At 38.4% G+C, this 21188-nt stretch overlaps 2 protein-coding genes across 12 annotated transcripts in view; one reads left to right on the top strand and one right to left on the bottom strand.

The window, feature by feature from the left end:
• Positions 1-7866, bottom strand: part of CEP290 (centrosomal protein 290) — an 84631-nt gene extending 76765 nt beyond the window's left edge. For all 7 annotated transcript variants that reach the window (XM_073900536.1, XM_073900538.1, XM_073900540.1 and 4 more), the window contains exons 1-6: positions 7619-7866; positions 6920-7049; positions 6682-6759; positions 4811-4880; positions 4504-4550; positions 1530-1673 (exon numbers count right to left, since the gene is read on the bottom strand). In XM_073900536.1, the coding sequence (XP_073756637.1) occupies positions 1530-1673; positions 4504-4550; positions 4811-4880; positions 6682-6759; positions 6920-7021 (441 nt within the window). In that variant the 5' untranslated portion in view covers positions 7022-7049; positions 7619-7866. The remainder of the gene's footprint in view (positions 1-1529; positions 1674-4503; positions 4551-4810; positions 4881-6681; positions 6760-6919; positions 7050-7618) is intronic.
• TMTC3 (transmembrane O-mannosyltransferase targeting cadherins 3) overlaps positions 1-21188 on the top strand; it is an 88793-nt gene that overhangs the window by 27833 nt on the left and 39772 nt on the right. The window contains exon 2 of one of the 5 annotated variants that reach the window (XM_073900546.1): positions 1336-1427. Coding sequence is in view for 1 of the 5 variants with exons in the window: in XM_073900545.1 (XP_073756646.1) it covers positions 8659-8712 (54 nt within the window). In the remaining 4 variants the exon portion in view is untranslated. The other 4 variants (XM_025882400.2, XM_025882401.2, XM_073900547.1 and 1 more) reach the window with 4 other exon arrangements.

The raw sequence follows: 21188 nt of genomic DNA, 5'->3' as shown, positions 1-21188 counted from the left end.
ATCTGGCACACAGTAAAGATTCTACACTAGCTATTTTTACGTATATTTCAGCCAAAATGAATAACTGTAGTTCCCTGAATTCACCAAGCCATCCCTTCCCTCCAGATCTTAGCAAATGTTGTATCTTCAGGCCAGAATGCCCTATTTTTAACCACCATGTATGTATACTCCAACCCTTTGCCAGACTAACTCCTACTTCAGGTCTCAGTTTACAAATCACTTCCTGAACCTCAAGACTGATTTAGGTATCCCTCCCCAGAGTATCCTCTATGTTATATTTATTATTGACAATGAATATCAAGAAGTAGGGTATCATTGCCCTTTGTATTCCTAAGTATCTAACCGTTTCTGGCAAGCTATAAATACTCAATAAAGTGAATGACTGGTTAAGGGCAAAGAAAAAATTGCCAACAACTCATATTCCATCTCAAGGAATCTAGCAACTGGAATGGTACATAGGCCATATATTCAAGTTTTCTGTGTTTGTACCTATGAATAAAAGATAGCAGTCTAAGAAGAATGGACACGGTACTTCTGATTAGCTAAGGGTGCATGGTATGAATGACAAAAAATTGATTAATATATGGACTAGACAGAAGAACAGTCCAGAAAACCACAGATATCCCCCTAACAAGCAATTCTATTACTGTATGTCATAGGTTGAATCCTTAATGATTAAGAAATCCATAGGTCTGTTATGTTTTATTGAGTCAACTAAACAGACAATTCTCTAAGAACTTATTTCTAACCTTTAGGTGGCATCAATCCATACATTTTTCACCACAAAAATGGTATGGATAGATCACTTTTGCATGAATCGTCTAAATTATATAAGAAAATAGATATATCAAGAATAGGCATGTTTTTCCTTACAAAATCAATTTGTAACAAATTCTTTAAAATAGCAACACCTTATAATCATTGTTGTCTACTTAAAATTTACCACCTTCTATTTCTAAAAGAACAATGGACAAAATAAAATTATTAGGATGTAATAAAACATTGACCTAAAGGACACAAAGGTAGCTTTTGGGAATCAGGGATGGGACAGTTACCACACTTAGGCAGCAGATTTTATATAAGTTTACTGACAGGTGAGGCAAAATAGGAAACATGTTTTCTGACAGGAACTCACTAATTCATCCGCAAAAAATTTTTTCCTCAAACTAAATTTAAGTGACCACTGCATGATTTATTTTATAAATAATGAATAACATAAAAGGCAATAACTATATTTGTATAAAAGATAAAATGTTGTACTTTAAAATATACATTGATTTATAAAATGCTGGCATTAATATGACTTCTTAAGAACCTGTATTTTTTTACATATAGGTATTTATTGCACAAAGCGAGGTACTCCCGAAAACAAGAAATTTGATTTAAAGATGTGATGACAACATGAACAATGATACAAAACCTTAGAGGTAAGTATACACCAATTCTCACATAAAACATTATAAAAAGTATAATCAGGTGTTTTTAGGTAACTTGATCAGTTAAAATTCATTGAGGAAAGTGTGCCTTACTTGTTCATTAACCTTCTTCTCTTTCTCCAACTCCTTTTCCATGTCCTTCAATTCTCTATCTTTTTGTTCCAACTGTTTTTCAAGTTGGCGAATTTCATCACGTAAAAACCGAGTGTCACGTCCACCTGCAGACTGCTGGGCCATCTTAAAGTAATAAAACAGAAGTATAAATCAGTCCCATTATAATTAGAGAATCAACAAATTGACTTTAAATTTGTATTATAATCAGCACCAGATGTTTAAAATCATGTTAGCTTAAGGACCTGTTTTGTAAAATTGTGTATTTAAGCTTAGTTTGCCCACTGACAAGCCCTTAAGCTTCTTCTGAGCCACCCAGAGCTCTGAATTGACTGTCAGTCGCTCAGGCTCTATTATAACCATTGAGCCACAGACACTGGACTAAACTGCACAAGCAGAGAACACAGGCAATGAACTATCAAGGCTTGTCCTGAGCATCACAACTCTGAAACCAGCAGGGACTCCACCCAGTCATTGACTTCTGGTGCCTTTTTTTTTTTTTTTAACATTTTTACTTATTTGAGAGAGAGTGAGTGAGAAAGAGGAAGAGAATCTGAAGCAGACTCTGCACTGAGCACAGAGCCCAGGGCTCGAGCCCACAGCTGCGAGATCATGACCTGAGCCAAAACCAAGAGTCGGACTCAACTGACTGAGCCACCCAGGGAACCCGACTTGTGGTGCTCTTAACCTGCCTTTTCCCTCATACCCTATTTAAACCAGTGCTGTCCAACAGGACTTTCTGGGATAATGGAAATGTTCTCTGCATGCCTGAATACCGTAGCCACTATCCACAAGTGGCTTTGAGCACTTGAAATGTGACTACTGCAACTATAGAACTGAATTTTTAATTTTTATTGTAATGAATTTCAAGTGTATAGTGACAAGTGATTAGTGCTACTGTACTGGATGGCTCAGACTAAGATTACCTTGAAAATCTTGTGCCAGAGTGGGGCACCTGGCTGGCTCAGTAGGTAGAGCATTCAACTCCTGATCTCAGGGTCATGAGTTTGAGACCCATGTTGGGGATAGACTTTACTTAAAAAAAATCTTGTGGCAGATTAAATCCATTTCATTTCATATTCCTGTTATTTGGGGTCATGGTCCAAAATGTATCCTTTAGTTATCTACCTGTCTCACATTCATCTCTTTACCATACAGTTGTGATACTTCTATATATTAAATAGAGTCTTCTCCCTCTTTTCCTCCTTCAGAAAACTTACCTCTGTGCTCTCAAAAATCTTCTTTCAAGATAAATTAATATTTTATACTCTTAGCCCTTTTACTAAATCATGCTCCCCATCTCCCCTCCTTAGCTGCAATTTGGTTTGTTTAGTATACTAAATCCTTTGGAACTCTTTTAATTGGGACATGCTCATTCTTTCACATCCCAAGACCTCAAGGGCAAGAGGTGTTGATTTACTTCAACCTGCAACTTCCAGGCTATCAATCCTCCACCACCTTTGAAAACTCCAGTTGCCATGAATTCTATATGATATCCAGCTATCCAATCCCTACCTACTCATGGTAGCAGCAAACTACTAACTTCCCAATTGCTCCCTCTCAAAATTCATTGAGAAGTTTTGGCACATGGCTCATAGTGTTTCACTAAAGCCCCCTAAGCAGTTTCCACATCCATGTAACTTTCATTCTAGTCTCTATCTTTTTACATGCTTCTTGAATTCACTATAGCCTCCCACTCTCAGGCCCACACCAGAACCTTGTCCCAGCAGAAACATTTTCTCATGATTCCTAGTATACCTCCCTCTGACCTCATAGGACCCTCTGATCCCTTGACTTGTCTCTAACCTCTCCCACCATTCAAATCTTGATTGACCCATCCAGCTGAGATTTCATCATCATTTATCACTTCAACCACTTTCTTACCACTACCCCCACTGCCCTGCCCTTCTATTCTACAGCAGCTGCCTGGCTAAATGCTAACAGAATCAATCCTATTTCATAATTCATTTAATAAGTATATATTGAGAATGGTTGATATTTTTCTAGGAGATGGATATATAGTGCGGAATAAAAAATAACCCATCCTAGTTGACAGAGTAAGTAAAAGAATCAGGATTTGAATTCAAATTGTCTGACTCCAGATACCCTAATCTCCAGCTCATTCTCCTCTATATTTCAAACTTAATTTTCCTTAAACTTTAGCCACACATCTTCCACTCTTTTTTTTAGCAAATGGGCTTTCCTGCCAACCTCTCAACTTCCAGGTATTCAATCTACAAACATAAAAGCTTCTGTATACATCCATATTTCCTGCTACAAAGGAAGAAGGTCTTTTCTTTTAAAGGCTAACTCATTTGTATCACATTCCTTCCCACATTCTCAGGAATCTCAATGTATTCAGTTCCTTAACAATATATTCATATTTTGGCTCTTAGCTTTTTCAAAAGCTACTTCTTCTACCATATCCTTCCATCACTATTCCTCAAATTCCCATGTGCCTCCACTCCAGTTCAGTTACTAGTAATCTTCTGTATGCCTCTCTAGACTATAAGCCTCAGGTTACTGAATTTTTTTTTTTCTTTTAAGATTTATTTATTTATTTGAGAGAGAGAGAGAGAGCACAAGCAGGGGGAGCAGCATGTGTAGGGAGAGGGAGAAGTAGGCTCCTGGCCGAGCAGAGAGCCCAATATGGGGCTCGATCCCAGGACCCTGGGATCATGACCTGAGCCAAAGGCAGATGCTTAACCAACTGAGCCACCCAGGCGCCCCTACTGAATGTTTTTATTTTGTTCACAACTGGATGCTCAATCTTAAGAATTTAAGGATTCTTAAACTTAAGAATTTACATTACATGTAAAATATATGTTGAACAAACAACTAATTATGAACACAGTATCATTCCTGTGATTTTTTCCAGCCAATATAAAGTTTTGAAAATAATTCAAAATAATAAAATTAACAACAATTACATCCTAGGTAATACAAAAGGACATACCTCCAGTTCATTTTCCAGTTTCATTACTTTAGTTTTTAATTGATTTTCTATTAAAAAAAAAGTTTCAATTGGTCAGATTTATCTCAAGACAAATTTTTAAATAAATTTCAACAAAGTAATAAAATTGTTAAAGATTCCATCATGATTATAATAAGGTAACATAAGAAAAAAATAACTTTTATACCTCATCCATGAAATAAGAGTTCTAGAAATGTCTTTCAAAATAAAGTGAGGATATAAATTTTATAGAGTATATTAAACAGAATCCCCTATTTAACACTATGATAAAGTTTTCCAGGGTGTTTACCAAATTTTGCTTGTTCTTCTCCAGCTTTTTCAACTTCCTCCAAAGCTAGCTCTACTTCTTGAGCTTTCATCTAAACATAAAAAAGGTTATTTCAATTACGTCTTTACATAAACACTGAAAATGAGGATTTTGTTTCATTTGCTTTCCCAATATTTAGTGCCTTCAATGCCTGGGATATGGAGACTTTCAGTAAATATTTGTTGAATAGACGATTTTCTTACGTAAGGATATAATTCCTAGATTCCTAACAGCTTGAAGTATCTTTGATTCCTCTTTTTCCTTCAAGTCTTATATCCAGTACTGTAACTTTTCCCTTTGTAATGTTTTCTACTTTTTCTTTTACCATTATCATTATTTTAGTCCATAATCTTATGTCTAACCTTCTTCACAATGTTATGTCTAAATAGCTTCAATTCCCTTCAATTTGTCCTATTAACATACCTAGTTTAGCCTTCCTAAAGCACACTTTTGTTATTACCAGTTGTGGCTCAAAAACCTCTAATGGCTCCTCATTGCTGATAGTATAAAATACACCTGTATTACCCTTGCCAGCCTACTGCAAGCTATACCCATTTGTTTCCTCTATAACCTACTATGAATTTTCTGCACCCGTCTCCTCAACTGTAAAGAATAAGCACATTTTCTTTTCTTAAATTAATTATTTTTAATTTTATTTTATTATGTTATGTTAGTCACCATACATTACATCATTAGTTTCTGATGTAGTGTTCCATGATTCATTGCTTGCATATAACACCCAGTGCTCCATTCAATACGTGCCCTCCTTAATACCCATCACTGGGCTAACCCATCCCTCCAACCCCTCCCCTCTAAAACCCTCAGTTTGTTTCTCAGAGTCCATAGTCTCTCATGGTTTGTCTCCCCCTCCGATTTGCCCCCCTTCATTTTTCCCTACTTTTTTTTTAACAAATAATGTATTGTTTCAGAGGTACAGGTCTGTGATTCATCAGTCTTACACAATTCACTGCGCTCACCATATCACATACCCTCCCCAATGTCCATCACCCAGCCACCCCATCCCTCCCACCCCCCACCACTCCAGCAACCCTCATTTGTTTCCTGAGATTAAGAATTCCTCATATCAGTGAGATTATATGATACTTGTTTTTCTCTGATTGACTTACTTCGCTTAGCATAATACCCTCTAGTTCCATCCGCGTTGTTGTAAATGGCAAGATTTTGGGGTGTTTTTTTTTGATGACTGCTTAATATTCCATTGTATATATATATATATATACCGCATCTTTTTTATCCATTCATCTGTTGGTGGACATCTTGGCTCTTTCCATAGTTTGGCTATTATGGACATTGCTGCTATAAACATTGGGGTGCATGTACCCCTTTGGATCACTACATTCGTATCTTTGGGGTAAATACCCAGTAGACTAAGCACATTTTCTAGTCCAAGTTTTTATTTAAGGTGATTTCCAGCTTTAGAAGCTTTTTAATGTTTACCACTGCTTTCCATTTACCTAAAATTACTCAGCAGTCTTTGCCCCTCATAAGGCCTTCTCTCACCTAAACCTTTCCCCCCTCCCAACAAACCCCTATACAAGTGTTCACATTTTTCATTCTGATTTCAGGATTATGTTAACATAATTACAAAGGACCTCTCTATGTTATTTTTAAACATACCCATTCTGTTTCCCTTAGACATTCTTCTAGGAACTCTAGAGCAGAAACCAGCAATGTTTTGCACACTAAAATTTTCAATCCACATTTGAAGAGATCTCATTTTTGAGTGATTCTGATATTATAAAGTACTTTCATAAAGACTAACTTATTTAAGAACAGTTCCTTAAACGTCCTCCAATAGTCAAAATCATTATTAAAACCTACTGCATACAAACCTTCATTAGTGATTGAGTAATTCTGAAAAGGTGTATCATATTTTCTTGACTTTCAGTTTTTAGCTCACTTATTTCCACCTAAGTAAAAAGAAAAACAACTATTTTATGTTTTATAACCCTTGGGCAAAATATAAAAACTCTTCCATTTGTAACATTCATTGATTTCAGGGACAACTTAGATTAATCATAGTTGTGTGTATATATAGGCATGTGTGTGTACTGTTTATCAATTAAGCACCTTGGATAAGGAAATCAATAAATTATCTGCCAATTCTTCTTGACGAGGCAGGTCATCTGGGTCAACTTTTATTATTTCTTTCCAGTTTATATTAGGTGGCATCTTGAAATCCTTCACTGTGCTTTACCTTCTGTGACAAAACAGGTGGGTATTAGCATTTTCAAGGTAAACAGCGTTCCTATTTTTATAGATTACATCATTATAACCCTTTATGGTGTTAGCAAAGAGCTATGTCTCCTTAATTGTATAACAGATAAGTGGGCAAAAGAGCCTTAATCAAAATTATAGCAGCTGGCACAAACCAACAAAGACTGCACCGGCTGAATAAACCATGACGGATTCTCTCCTATAACTAATCTAGGTCAGAACTAAGATTCTGAGTCCCCTCCTCCACGCCCCCTTACCACCGAGGCGCACGAACGTCTAATGGTACCAAACGCGGGGGTACTTGGAAGGCTGAAAATGAACCCTGATTCGGTGAAGCAGGAACTGGGGGTAAAAAAGAAAAGGTGTGTAAATAAACGACTGAAATGAGAGCAGGTAGGCCGGGGAAACCGGGGCTGAAGCTAGGAGAAGGCCCACGGATTGCGGACCAAAGACTAAGGGGTGGGGAAGACAAACCGTTACATACGGGCCCCGAGACTTAAAGAACCTTTTTGGGAAGAAACTGGCTGCTCCTGCTCAGCAAGATCCACCCACCTAACCGAGCGTGGCAACCAGCAGAGGTCCCTGATCTGCCGCACGGGCCAAGGTTGGCCCCGCCGCCCCGCCTGACCGCTCCCCAGCGCGCTTCCACCCGGACTCTGGATCCCGCCAACAGGTCCTGCGCAAGCAGGAGCGGCGGCGGCTGCTAGGCGACACCAATCCCCACCCCGCGAAGGACGGCACTAGGCCCCGGATGCGAGGGGAGCCTACATTTCACGACCTTGGGTGATGCTTTGCGTTTAGATTCTCCTGCACGGTCCCTTGGACTCTCTGTTAAAGACGGAGAAGTCGAGGGATAAGGACTCCAAATCCCATAGTGCAGTTCTGCTTGGAAGCTTGCGCATGCTGGGAACTGAAGTCTATGAGAGGTGGAGGGAGGCCGTTCCCAGCGTGCAATGCGGGAAGCTGCGACGGTACCGGGGTGGTGGAGGAACAACCCAGAGGCGGGAGGCGCTGTGGCTGAGGCGCGTCTGCGCTGGTGACCTGAATGAGGTAGACCATGACTCTGCCTTTGGTGGCGTCACTAGCTGGGCCGCTTTTCCTGGGATTTCTCTAAGCCATCTCCTGGTGGAACCGCTCCCAGGTGAGGTCGAGCTGTGGGTCAGAGGCGGGGGAGGAATTGAGGGGAGCGGTCCCGGCTTAATGAAGCTCGTGCTATTGGCGCGGAAGGACTCGGTCCAGGTCTGAAGAGGTGAGAAGAACCCGTTTCCTTAGACGTTTGCACACGTTCCACGCGTGGTGCCCTCTCTAAGAAGGAAAAGAAAGTTTTAGTTTGCTTTGCGCTCTGAATCTACTCCGTACGGTGGAGTGGGGGCCGCACGGCCACGATCATGGTTTTGGGGTGAGTGAAGAATTGAGAAGAGGACATATTCTTCTCTGCCCGCCTTACCTGTAGCACCATAGCCTTCGCGGACTGGAGGACTTGAAGATTGAAGAGCTGGTATAGAGTGAAGGCTCTAGAAAGGAGTGTTTAGAATTTGCCCAGCCTAATGCTGGGGTGGAGAGAGAAGGGGCCTCAGTACTCACCAGCCTAGATGCTGTCGCTTTCTTGGTTACCGAAGATGCCCTCATATGAAAGCGTTTCTCAGGTGTTTACAGTTCTTTCGGTCAAGTTTTGTTCATCCCATTGTGTTCAGCCATTCTGGAATATGATACACTACTAGATAACTTTCTTAAGAAGCTGTAGACTTAAAAAAAAAAAAAAAAAGAAGCTGTAGACTTGACATCTAAATGACATTTTCAACTGTTGGAGCAGTGCCTCCTATTTTTTTTTTTTAAGGACCTTTTCTTTTCTATGATTGATACTAAGTTTTCCTTCTGAAAATATACATTTTTCTTTCCAAACCACGTATTTGGGTAAAACAAATAATAGCTCAGAAAATAAAAAAGATACTGATTTAGTGGGATAAATTTTAAAAACATTCATCAGATTTGTAGGAATGATAATTTTGTTGTATCCTTTACTGAGATTATATGCTACATACTGTTCATTATTTTTTCAACCATGCTGACATTACATCCCCAGAACTTATTTGTCTTGTAACTCTAAGTTTCTGCCTTTTGACGGGTATGTTCTTTGTTTCCATGAGTTTGTTTTTTGTTTTGTTTTGTTTAAGATTCTGCACCTGAGATCCATACCGTATTTGTATTTTTCTTTCTGATACTTACCATAATGCTCTCAAGGTCCATCCATGTTGTCCCAAATGGCAAGATTTCATTCTTTTCGTGGTTGAATAATCCATTGTATATACCACATTTTCTTTATTCATCTGTCAGTGGCCACTTAAGTTATTTCCATGTCTTGGCTACTGTAAATAGTTATGCAGTGGATATGGGGGTGCAGATATCTCATGCACATAGTGGTTTTGTTTCCTTTGGATATATATCCAGAAATAGAATTGCTGGATAATATGGTAGTTCTGTTTTTAATTTTGAGTAATCTCCGTAACTGTTTTCCGTAGTAGCTACACTAGTTTACATTCCCACCAGCAGTGCACAAGGGTTCCCTTTTCTCCCTGTCCTCGCTAACCCTTATTATCTCTTGTCTTTTTGATGACACTAGTTTACATTCCCACCAGCAGTGCACAAGGGTTCCCTTTTCTCCCCGTCCTCGCTAACCCTTATTATCTCGTCTTTTTGATGACAGCAGACTGACAGGTGTGTGGTGATATCTCATGGTTCTGATTTCCATTTCCCTGATGATTAGTGATGTTGAGCACCATTTCATGTATCTGTTGGCCATTTGTATGTCTTTGGAAGAAGTTCCTCAAATTATTTGCTTTTTTGCTGTTGAGTTGTAGGTGTTCCTTACATATTTTGTATATTAATCCCTTATCAGATACATGATTTGCATTTATTTTCTTCCATCCCATAGGTTGTCTTTTCATTTTGATGATAGTTTCCTTTGTTGTGCAGAGCTTTTTAGTTTAACATAGTCCCACTTGTTTATTTTTGCTTTTTGCCTTTGTTTTTGGTTCCGAATCCAGAAAATCATTGTCAGGGTCAATGTCAAGGAGCATGTGGCTCTCCAGTTTTCCCAGCACCATTTATTAGGGAGACTCGCCTTTCTTCATTGTGTATTCTTGGTACTTGGGCTGTTTTGTTCCATTAACCTGTTTTATGCAAATATCATACTGTTATGATTACTGTTTTGTTCCATTAACCTGTTTTATGGTACTTGGGCTGTTTTGTTCCATTAACCTGTTTTATGCAAATATCATACTGTTATGATTACTATAACTTTGTCACTTTCTTAGTTCATCTTCATAACAGTCCAGTGAGGTAGGTGCCTGTATCGTCCTCATTTTTCCATCCAAGTTGTAAAACTGAGGCTTGGAGAGGTTAGGAACTGTACTAAAACTTAAATGGTGTGATTGAAAATGGATTTTTCTGGCTGGAGGATGTTCTCTTTAATTCCATACTGCCTCCTCAGGCATGCTGAGAACCAATATCTGTGAAGTGCTTGTTCTTCAGTCTTGCTATCTATAGTAAATATCATATTCTAATGATGTAACTTTGTTTATTTAGGTATTTGAATTACATATTTTTCATGTTCAGTTTTTAATTCATAATTTATCAAGGGAAGGAAGAGATGAGATCTAATTTCTCTTGTCACATGAGTCATATGCTTAAAATTGCATGTTTATTTTCATCGTAAGAATCTGTTTTTACTGCAGCACCTTGTTTTTCTTGTTTTTCATTCATGATAACTATTCTGTATATTCATTTTCTAGTTTTGTTTTGTCTGTATTGGTCTTTACTAACTTTACTTCCCCCCGCCCTCTTGTTCACATTTATATTCCCAGCAACTCAAGGTTCCTGGTCTAATGATAAATTTTATTTTCATTTTTCAGAAGTGAAAATAGATTCAGAGAAGCTAAGTTATTTCCTAATAATTAATGAATCTAAGATTGTAACCCAGATCTCAGTTATAGTCCTGACTAAATGTAAAATCTTGCTTAAATTTCATTCTTTTACTCATCCTAGCACTATTTTTGAGCTTGTGCACTGTGCTAGTGTTGGTTCATAACCTCCTTGGGAACTTCCCAGGTTTAATCTGAAACTGGCTTCCGAATGTGGAGGGCAGAGAGACCAAAGAAAGGGGAAGGCCTTTCCAGCTTGGTAGGTGGCAGTTTTGCTAAGCAAAGGGGACTTGCCTAGGAGGCTTGTCTTTGGGCGGCTGGAAGAATAATGGATCCCTGCACCCACCCACCAAATCTTAAAAGTTCATATAGAGAGAGGCCTTAACTGGGTTCAGTTAAGTGTATTGTGCAGGTGTTCTCAACACCATATCTGTCTCAAGGCTATGTGCTTACAGCAGCCTTGGGGAGCAGGAAAAGCAAACAGAACCACATTCCAAGGGGAGGGGATAAGGGGATTCACTCAGATCACCTGGGTCCAGTTTATAGCTCAGCCGAGTCTTTTCAATGACTTTCCCCAACAGCTAGTCGTGGGGGATCTGATAGGAAACAAGTTTGCCATGGTCTAGGTCCTAATGAATTTTGGTAAGTTTGAACCTAGCTGTGAATCAAGAAATATAACACAAGTTCTAGTTCAATCACTCACTATATAATTTTGAGGAAAATTGCTAAAACTCACTGTTACTTTTCATCAGATTTTCTGCATCAATTTGCACCAAGATAAGAGATTTATGTGATAATTTTATAAGGGGCCTTATTAAAGGAACACTTGCCTGGACCTGCCTTCTTTCTTCTCCCTGGTTTTATGAGCAGTATTATCTGACCAAAATCATTTCATAAGAAAGGCTTCCCTTTTATAATTGCTACCTTTATTCCCTGTATCAGGCAGCTTATTTTATTTAGATGTTACTTCCATTCCCTTTTTTGCTGCCTTACAGAGAAAATGAATGGTAACTTATTTTTCCAGCATCTATAATAAAGCATGGCCATGAGAAATTTAGTATCCCTGTGTATAATGTTTTGTTTTGTTTGTTCTCCTGGAGAGGATCAGTGTGCAGCAAGTAGACACTTGTCTTTTGACATGAGACTGGAAAGATTAGGAGGAATCAGTGTGAATGCAGACTGCACAAACTTTATGTGCTTTAAAAAAGTCATGAAATACAGATTATTCTTACTGAAGAAGATAAAATCATGAAATTATTTTATGGAGAGAACTTTACTTTCCAAGCTAAATAGTCCTAGATTCATGTAAAATTTTCCTATAGGTTTATTTTTTCCACAGTTGTACTGTTGAATTTTTAGGAAAAGGTGTTCATGGTACAATTTTGCTGAGGGAAGTATATTAAGTTTTGTATCTCTCTATTGTACCTCATAAGTGGTCTTCCATTGCAGTTGGGTTTTTTGCACATATGTAGTGACATCCCATTGTTGTAAGTAAACATGAATCAATCGCATTCACTCAGACTATGTGCCTGTGTTGAATATGTTTATGTGGCTAGAAGAAGTACTGGAATTTGCCTTAGTCTGTTCATATTGCTCTAACAGAATACCCTATATTAGGTGGTTTATAAACAACAGGAATTTATTTCTCACAGTTCTGGAGGCTAGGAAGTACCAGGATCAAGGCATGAGCATTTTCAGTGTCTCATAAGGGCCCACTTCCTGGTTCATGGATAGTGTCTTTTTACTGTTTCCTCAGTGGCAGAAGGGCCAAGAGATCTTTCTCAGGCCTCTTTTATAAGGGCACTAATCTCATTTGTGAAGTCCCCATCCTCATGAAGTTCCCATCCCCATGACCTAATCACCTTCCAAAAGCCCTACCTCCAGGTATCATCACATTGAGCATTATGATTTAACATGAATTTTAGGGGTACACAAACATCCACTCTGTACCATTCCCACAGCTAACATTTAATACTGATGTGGTACATTGTTATAGTAATGGCCCCCAGTGAATCATGCCTCCCTTTAACTATTCCTTTATGTAACCCTCTCCATTTCCCTTAACCTCTACCCTTGCAAGTAGTTCTTTTGGGCAGAATCTAAAATGACTCCACAGCCGAGCTCATGACATGCATGAGAACTACTAGCTCTCATTCCCTTTCTCTCATAATATGCTCCCTTGGAGATTCTTCCGAAAATTCTATGATCTTGACCCTTTATAGCCTCTCCTTCAGTGACTATGGGTTTACCTTGTTTGATAGGGGAATATATATATACATACATATGTATATATATATTTATATGCCTTAAGTAGAGACTTGAAAAGAGTTTGTGCATTGGGACTTGCCCCCCTTCTCTCCTGAGATCACCATTTAAAGAAGTTCAGGCTAACCTACTAGAGGGTATGACCATATGTAGCAGAAACTAGCTTTCCAACTTAAGACCTCTACACTATATCTTTAAATTTTTTTTTCAAATTTTTATTCAAATTCTAGTTATTTAACATACAGTGCAATGTTGGTTTCAGGAGAATTCAGTGATTCATCACTTACATACAATACCCAGTGCTCACCATATCAAGTGCCCTCTTTAATACCCATTACCCATCTAGTCCATCCCTGACCCATCTCCCTCTATCACCCCTCAGTTTGTTCTCTGTCTTTAAGAGTCTCTTATGGTTTGTTTCCCTCTTTTTCCCCCCTCCCATATGTTCATCTGTTTTGTTTCTTAAATTCCACATATGAGTGAGATCATGCAGTATTTGTCTGTCTTTGACTACCTTCACTTCGCATAATACATTTTAGCTCCATCCACTTGGTTGCAAATGGCAAGATTTCATTCTTTTTGATGACTGAGTAATGTTCCATTGTGTGTGTGTGTGTGTGTGTGTGTGTGTGTGTGTGTGTGTGTATACATACACCACATCTTTATTCATTCATCAATCGATGGACGCTTGGGTTCGTTCCATAGTTTGGCTCTTGATGATAATGCTGCTGTGAACATCACGTTCGTGTACCCCATCAAATCTGTATTTTTGTACGCTTTGGGTAAATACCTAGTAGTGCAATTGCTGGATCATAGGGTAGTTCTACTTTTAACTTTTTGAGGAACCCCCATACAGTTTTCCAGAGTGGCTGCACCAGTTTGCATTCTCACCAACAGTGTAAGAGGGTTCCCCTTTCTCCACGTCCTTGCCAACATCTGTTGTTTCCTGTGTTGTTAATTTTAGCCATTCTGACAGGTGTGAGGTTGTATTTCATCATGGTTTTGATTTATATTTCTCTGATGATGAGTAATGTTGAGCATCTTTTCATGTGTCTGTTGGCCATCTGAAAGTCTTCTTTGGAAAAATGTCTATTCATGTCTTCTGCCAGTTTCTTAACTGCATTATTTGTTTTTTGGATGTTGAGTTTCATAAGTTCTTTATAGGTTTTGTATACTAACCCTTTATTGGTTATGTCATTTGCAGATATCTTCTCCCTTTCCATAGGCTGCCTTTTAGTTTTGTTGATTGTTTCTTTGGCTGTGCAGAAGCTTTTTATCTTGATGAAGTCCCAATAGTTCATTTTTGGTTTTGTTCCCCTTGCCTCTGGAGATGTGTGTAGTACGTTGCTACAGCCGAGGTCAAAGAGGTTGCTGCTTGTGTTCTCTGGGATTTTGATGGCTTCCTGTCTCACATTTAGGTCTTTCATCCATTTTGAATTATTTTTGTGTATGGGTAAGAAAGTGGTCCAGTTTCATTTTTCTGCATGTTGCTGTCCAGTCTTCCCAACACCATTTGTTGAAGAGATAGTCTATTTTCCATTGGATATTCTTTCCTGCTTTGTTGAAGATTAGTTGACCATGGAGTTATGGGCCCATTTGTGGGCTCTCTATTCTGTTCCATTGATCTCTGTGTCTTTTTTTGTGCCAGTACCATACTGTCTTGATGATTGCAGCTCTGTAATATATATTGAAATCTGGAATGGTGGTGCCTCCAGCTTTCCTTTTCTTTTTCAGGATTGCTTTGGCTATTTGGGGTCTTTTGTGGTTCCATACAAATTTTAGGATTGTTCTAGCTCAGTGAAAAAGCTGGTGGTATTTTGATAGGGATTTCATTAAATGTACAGATTGCTTTGGGTAGTATAGACATTTTAACAGTGTTTTTCCAATCCATGAGCATGGGATGCCTTTCCATTTCTTTGTGTCCTCTTCAATTTCTTTCGTCAGTGTCCTATAGTTTTCAGAGTACAGATCTTTTACCTCTCTGGTTAGGTTTATTCCTAGGTGTCTTACGGTTTTTGGTGCAATTGCAAATGTGATAGATTCCCTCATTTCTCTTTCTGTTCCTTCATTATTGGTGTATAGAAATACAACAGATTTCTGAATGTTGACTTTATATTTTGTGACTTTGTGTTTTTGTTCTAGCAGTCTTTTGGTGGAGTCTTTCAGGTTTTCTGTGTGGAGTCTCATGTTGTCTGAGAATAGTGAGAGTTTGACTTCTTCCTTGCCAATTTGGATGTCTTTTATTTCTTTTCGTTGTTTGTGGAGGCTAGAACTTCCAGTACAATGCTGAATAACAGTGGTAAGAGTGGACACCCTTGTCTTGTTCCTAAACTCTCAGTTTTTCCCCATTGGGGATGATATTAGCTCTGGGTCTTTCATGTATGGCCTTTATGATGTGAGGTATGTTCACTCTACTCCTACTTTGTTGAGGGTTTTTATCAAGAATGGATGTTCTATTTTGTCAGATGCTTTTTCTGCATCTATTGAGAGGATCATAATGGTTCTTATCCTTTCTTTTATTAATGTGGTGTATCACCTCTATTGATTTGTGAATATTGAACCAGCCCTGCAGCCCAGGAATAAATCTCACTCAATCGTGGTGAATAATTCTTTTAATGTACTGTTGAGTTCAGTTTGCTAGTATCTTGTGGGAATTTTTGCATCCATGTTCATCAGGGATCCTGGCCTATAATTCCTTTTAGTGGAGCCCCCCTACACTTTAGATTTCCAGCGTTAAACAGGATAACTATAAGCACATAAGGGATCCCAGGCACAACCAGCAAAATAAATATATATGCATGTTTATATATATGTGTGTATATATATATGCACACACATACTTGTGCATATGTATCAAATAAAGATACTTATATCAAGGAATGGACTTAAAAAATTATGGGGCTGGTAAATTCAAAATCTGTAGATGTAGAGTAGGCTGGGAAAGTAGAAACTCTCCAGCAGGATCTGATGCTGCAGTCTCAAGGTAGAAATTCTTCTTAGGGAAACTTCAGTTTTGCTCTGAAGGCAATTCAGCTGATTAGATGAGGTCCATCCACATTATGGGATATAATCTTTACTTAAAGTCATTGGATTGTAAATGTTAACCACACCTACAAAATACCTTTATAACGACACCTTGGTTAGTATTTGGGGCGCCTGGATGGCTCAGTCGTTAAGCGGCTGCCTTCGGCTCAGGTCATGATCCCAGGGTCCTGGGATTGAGTCCCGCATCCGGCTCCCTGCTCCGTGGGAAGCCTGCTTCTTCCTCTCCCACTCCCCCTGCTTGTGTTCCTGCTCTCGCTATCTCTCTCTCTCTCTGTCAGATAAATAAATAAAATCTTAAAAAAAAAAAAAAAAGAAAAAGAAAACTATTGCCTCGCCAAGTTGACACATAAAACTAACCATAACAGGGATGCCTGGGTGGCTCAGTCGGTTAAGCGTCTGCCTTCGGCTCAGGTCATGCCTGAGCCCTGTGTCTGGCTGCCTGCTCAGTGGGGAGCCTGCTTCTCCCTCTCCCTCTGCTTGCCACACCCCCTGCTTGCATTCTCTCTCTCTGTCAAATAAATAATAAATAAAATCTTACACACACAAAAAAACTAACCATAACAGTAGTCTTCATGAATAGTAAGCATTTTATGCCATTTACTTGATGAATAGCACTTCATTGGTAAACCCACGTGATGCTTCTTAAACCCCTCACCCATACCAAGTTTATAGAATTTTAAAAGATAACCCAAGGGAGCTTAGTGAAACAAAGGGAGTGAGCTAGTTCTAGGGCATGCTTGTGAGCTCAGTTGTGGAGTCAAAGCCACCTGAGGGAGTAGAGGATGGAAGTAGGGGTGGTGGTTTTAAATAGATCTCAGCAAATAAAAGCTGGATATTACCAGTTTCCAAGGAGGGACTAAGGATCTTTCTTCTAATGAAGGAAGATGAAATAGAGATAAAGGGAACTTGAGGTGATGATTCCCAGTAATGTGGGGTTTTGAACCCAAAGAATACATATGAGAGTCTCATTTGGTAATGTTCAAGTAAGTATTTTTGTTTTCTTTCACCATTTTGCTCTAATGCTGTAGTGTTCAAAAACTATGTTTAACCAGAATGTAAGGTACTCTAGTATCTAAAGAAAGAGAAGAGAAGAACCCCATTGCATGACAAGAGGCTTCTTGTTTGCAGTGAGCCAGAACTTGGAGCAGAGGACAATCCTCAAAGTCAAATCAATTTGAAAGTTTTGATTATTATGTTGGAATTGAGCATTTCAATTACTGCATGAAACTGCATTGCAACTTAACGTGACTGCATAACTCTTCATTAACTACCTATTTAGAAATCCTGGGAACTGTCCAAGTTTCTTAAAGTAGCATTTTTTAACCTTATGTTTTTTAAGCCTTTAAATTCAACCTAAAAAAAAATCTTACTTTATAAACTTACCGTTTTATTCTACAACAACTCAAATTTAAAGGACTAAATGCCTTAGCTACATTTAAAAGTTGGTCGGGGCACCTGGGTGGCGCAGTCAGTTAGGCATCCAAGTCTTGCTTTCCACTCAGGTTGTGATCTCAGGGTCGTGGGATGGAGACTGACATAGAGTCTGCTTGGAATTCTCTCTCTTTCCCTCTGCCCCCCGCTCCCGGCATGTGCACACATGCTTTCTTTCTCTAAAATAAATAAGTCTTTTTTTAAAAAAACTTGTTTAAATTCCCTTAATTTAAAATTATGTTTATAGGGGCTCCTGAGTGGCTCAGTCAGTTAAGCATCTGCCTTCAGCTCAGGTCATGATCCTGGAGTCCCGGGGATCAAACCCCACATTGGGCTCCCTGTTGTGGGGAGTCTGCTTCTCCCTTTCCCCCTGCTCCCCCTCCCTCCCCCCCCTCATGCTCTTTCTTTCTCTCAAATAAATGAATAGAATCTTTTAAAAATTTGTATTTATAATTTGAATGTATTCATTTTTATTCAAGGACTTCAGATACCTGACTTAAAAAGCAAAACTTTCTCAATACTTAAAACAATTTGTAGCGGCACCTGGGTGGCTCAGTCATTGGGCTCCCTGCTCAGCGGGTAGCCTGCTTTTCCCTCTCCCACTCCCACTGCTTGTGTTCCCTCTCTCACTGTCTCTGTCTCTGTCAAATAAATAAAATCTTTAAAGAACCCAAAAAACCAATTTGTATAAACCTAGTAAATTAAGCTTAAAACTATAGCAACTCCCCAAGTCCTTACAAAATTCCAATAATGTTTGTAAACTTGGCTAAATTTTTATACTTTTCAACTAAAAAGCCTAAATCCACAAATTGCATGGTTTGTAATTTAATATTGTATATATTATACATATTATTGTATCATATAAAATTGTATTTTATAGTTTTAAAGCTAATATACCAAGAGTCTACAGTGTGTGTCAGATTCTCTTAAACATTATTAGAACTTTAATAATCATATATATGTTCTCAAATACAGCTTTGAGGTAGTAAAACCGTAGGTTTAATTTACTCCTTTTTCTTCTATTTTTAATTTTTCCTATGGTGAGAACATATAAACAGTTTGACAAACAGCAGTTTGGGATAAAAATCCCAAATGTCCCTAGATCAGGGTTCTGAGATTATGGGAGAGAGATTTGTGACCCATACACAAGACTTGATTTTCACCTACCTGGTGGTGGATGTCCTGAGTTGTTTTGTTTTTCTAAATTACAATCACACACACACACATACACAATGGGAGAGTAAAATGGTTCTTACACATTAGGTGCTCTATTTACAGCTTCTTGGGAGTATTGCTCAAGAACCTTCTGACCTGTTCTAGGGTAGACTGGCTAGTGGACCTGCTGGCATGGTTCTCATTCTGGGTATTTCTTTTGTTGCTATCTTGCATTGGATCCCGTGTTTCCTGATTTCCCTCTCTTTCTGTTTCTTAATATACTCCCTTATTTATTAGAATAAGTCTTCTGTTAGTTTCCTGAGAAGAGGAGACATCAAAGGTAAAGTTTTTGAGACCTTGAATATCTTAAGATATTTTTTATTCTACTTTCCTAGTTGGGAAATTTGTGTTTATTAATATCAAATTTTCGGTTGGAAATTATTATCCCTCAGAAATTTGAAGCATTACTCCTTTTTTTTCAGGATTTTCCTCCCCCCTCCCCCCCCCCCCAACCTTCCAGCTTCCAGTGTTAGTGGAAAAAAAAAAGGATTTGTTTGAATCCTAATCTCTGCTATGAAACCTGCTTTCTTCCTTTGTGGAAGCTTTTAGAGGCCTCTTTTTTGTTTGTTTCCAGGGTTGAAAATTTTACAAGATTGTGTGCCCAGTTGGTAGAAGATAACTGGAGGGTGTCAAAATATGTAGACAGACTTTTAGTTAACCCTCATTTTCAGTTTGCTACCTTTGTTTTCACTTGTGTTCCCTACATCAGACACCCTGTGTTTCACCTATTTCAGAGAGAAAGTCTCTAGTCTTCTACCCAGCTACAGGAGAAAAGGTTACTTGCCTATACCCAATGACAGAGGAGTCTAAATTTTAACAAATACATCTGTTCCTTTTTCTTGAAATTTTTGTCACCAGTTTTGAGATTGATGCTGGCAGGGATGCAAAAAACTTTTTAGCTTTCCCCCTTAAGCTTAAGATTTACTTTCCTGAGCTCTGTTGAGTCACCACTGAACTTTTGTTTTTCCAGCTTCCAAAATTCAATGGTCTTTATCCTTGTGAATTTATACTTTTTTTTTCTTTTTAATACCTTGGTTGTCATTTTAGTGTGTGATTCAGGAGTGAGGCAAATGCCTGCTCAGTATCTCCTGTCTTTAAACAACTGCTATTAACTTTTTCTGGGATAAGGCACAAATTGATACTCTTTAGAGATGATAAATCAGCTCTGGATTCAAGATGAACTCTTATATCATTTTTTTTTACTCGAAAACTATCCTTCAGAAGGTACAGGTAATTACCTTTTGTGATTTGTAGGATTGGATTTTGCATTTCTTTAAGTAATTCTAAGGTTTTCCTATCTGTACTTTAATACTTTCTTATAGGCTTTTGTGTGTCTATATCCTTATATAAATCTTACATCTGATTTTAAATCTCTCTCTCTGCCCTTCCTATTGTCTTCTTCCTCTCTGATCTAGCAGGAACTCCTATAGATATATATCAGGTCTTAGATTTTCTGGCTCTGTGAGTAATGTATTAGTTTCTTCTTGCTGCTGTAACAAATTACCACAAATAAAGTGACTTAACACAAATTTATTATTTTATAATTATGGAGGTGCAAAAGAGGTTTCCCTAGACTAAAATTTAGAGTCAGTAGGGCTGTGGTCACTTTAGATGCTAATGAATGTTTCTTTGCTTTTTCCGGCTTCTGGAGGCCACCACCATTCCTTGCCTTGGGGCCCCAGCTGGCTATCACATCACTCTCATCTCTGCTTTCCTGACTCTCCTGCCTCCCTCTTTAACTTTTAAGGTCTCTTGTCATTGAATTGGCCCACCCAGATAATCGAAGATATAATCTCCTCATCTCACAACCCTCAATTTAATCACACCTTGTAATGTCTCTTTTGCCATGTAAAGTAACATTATCACAGATTCAGGGATTTGGATATGGATAGTTTTGGTGGGCCATAATTCTGCCTTCCACAGATTTTGTTACTAATGATACTACTCAAGCTAGAAAAGTGTATCATTGGCTTGTTTTTCAAGAGTACCCTCCAACCTTATTTTTATTATAAGGCTGATTCTTCAGTATCATCCATTTAATACAGTTTCTTCTCTAAACCATTTTCTTATTAAATCCTTTCTAAAGCAATGATTTAATTATGAATTGTCATGTATGAAGCCTGTTCTCTAGATTAAAATCATTTGTTGTAATGAGAAAAACACTATGGTTTAGATCTGGGTTTTAAACTCATATTGCTAAGTAGATAACATAAATCAGTGTGAAAAATAGTGAGACTATAGTTAAA

The sequence above is a fragment of the Callorhinus ursinus genome, unplaced genomic scaffold, assembly GCF_003265705.2.
Source record: "Callorhinus ursinus isolate GAN/ISIS: 27379988/994484 unplaced genomic scaffold, GSC_fseal_2.0 scaffold14, whole genome shotgun sequence".
NCBI lineage: Eukaryota > Metazoa > Chordata > Mammalia > Carnivora > Otariidae > Callorhinus > Callorhinus ursinus.
The sequence above is the reverse complement of the archived record's forward strand: the minus strand, read 5'-3'. Positions and strand labels throughout refer to the sequence as shown.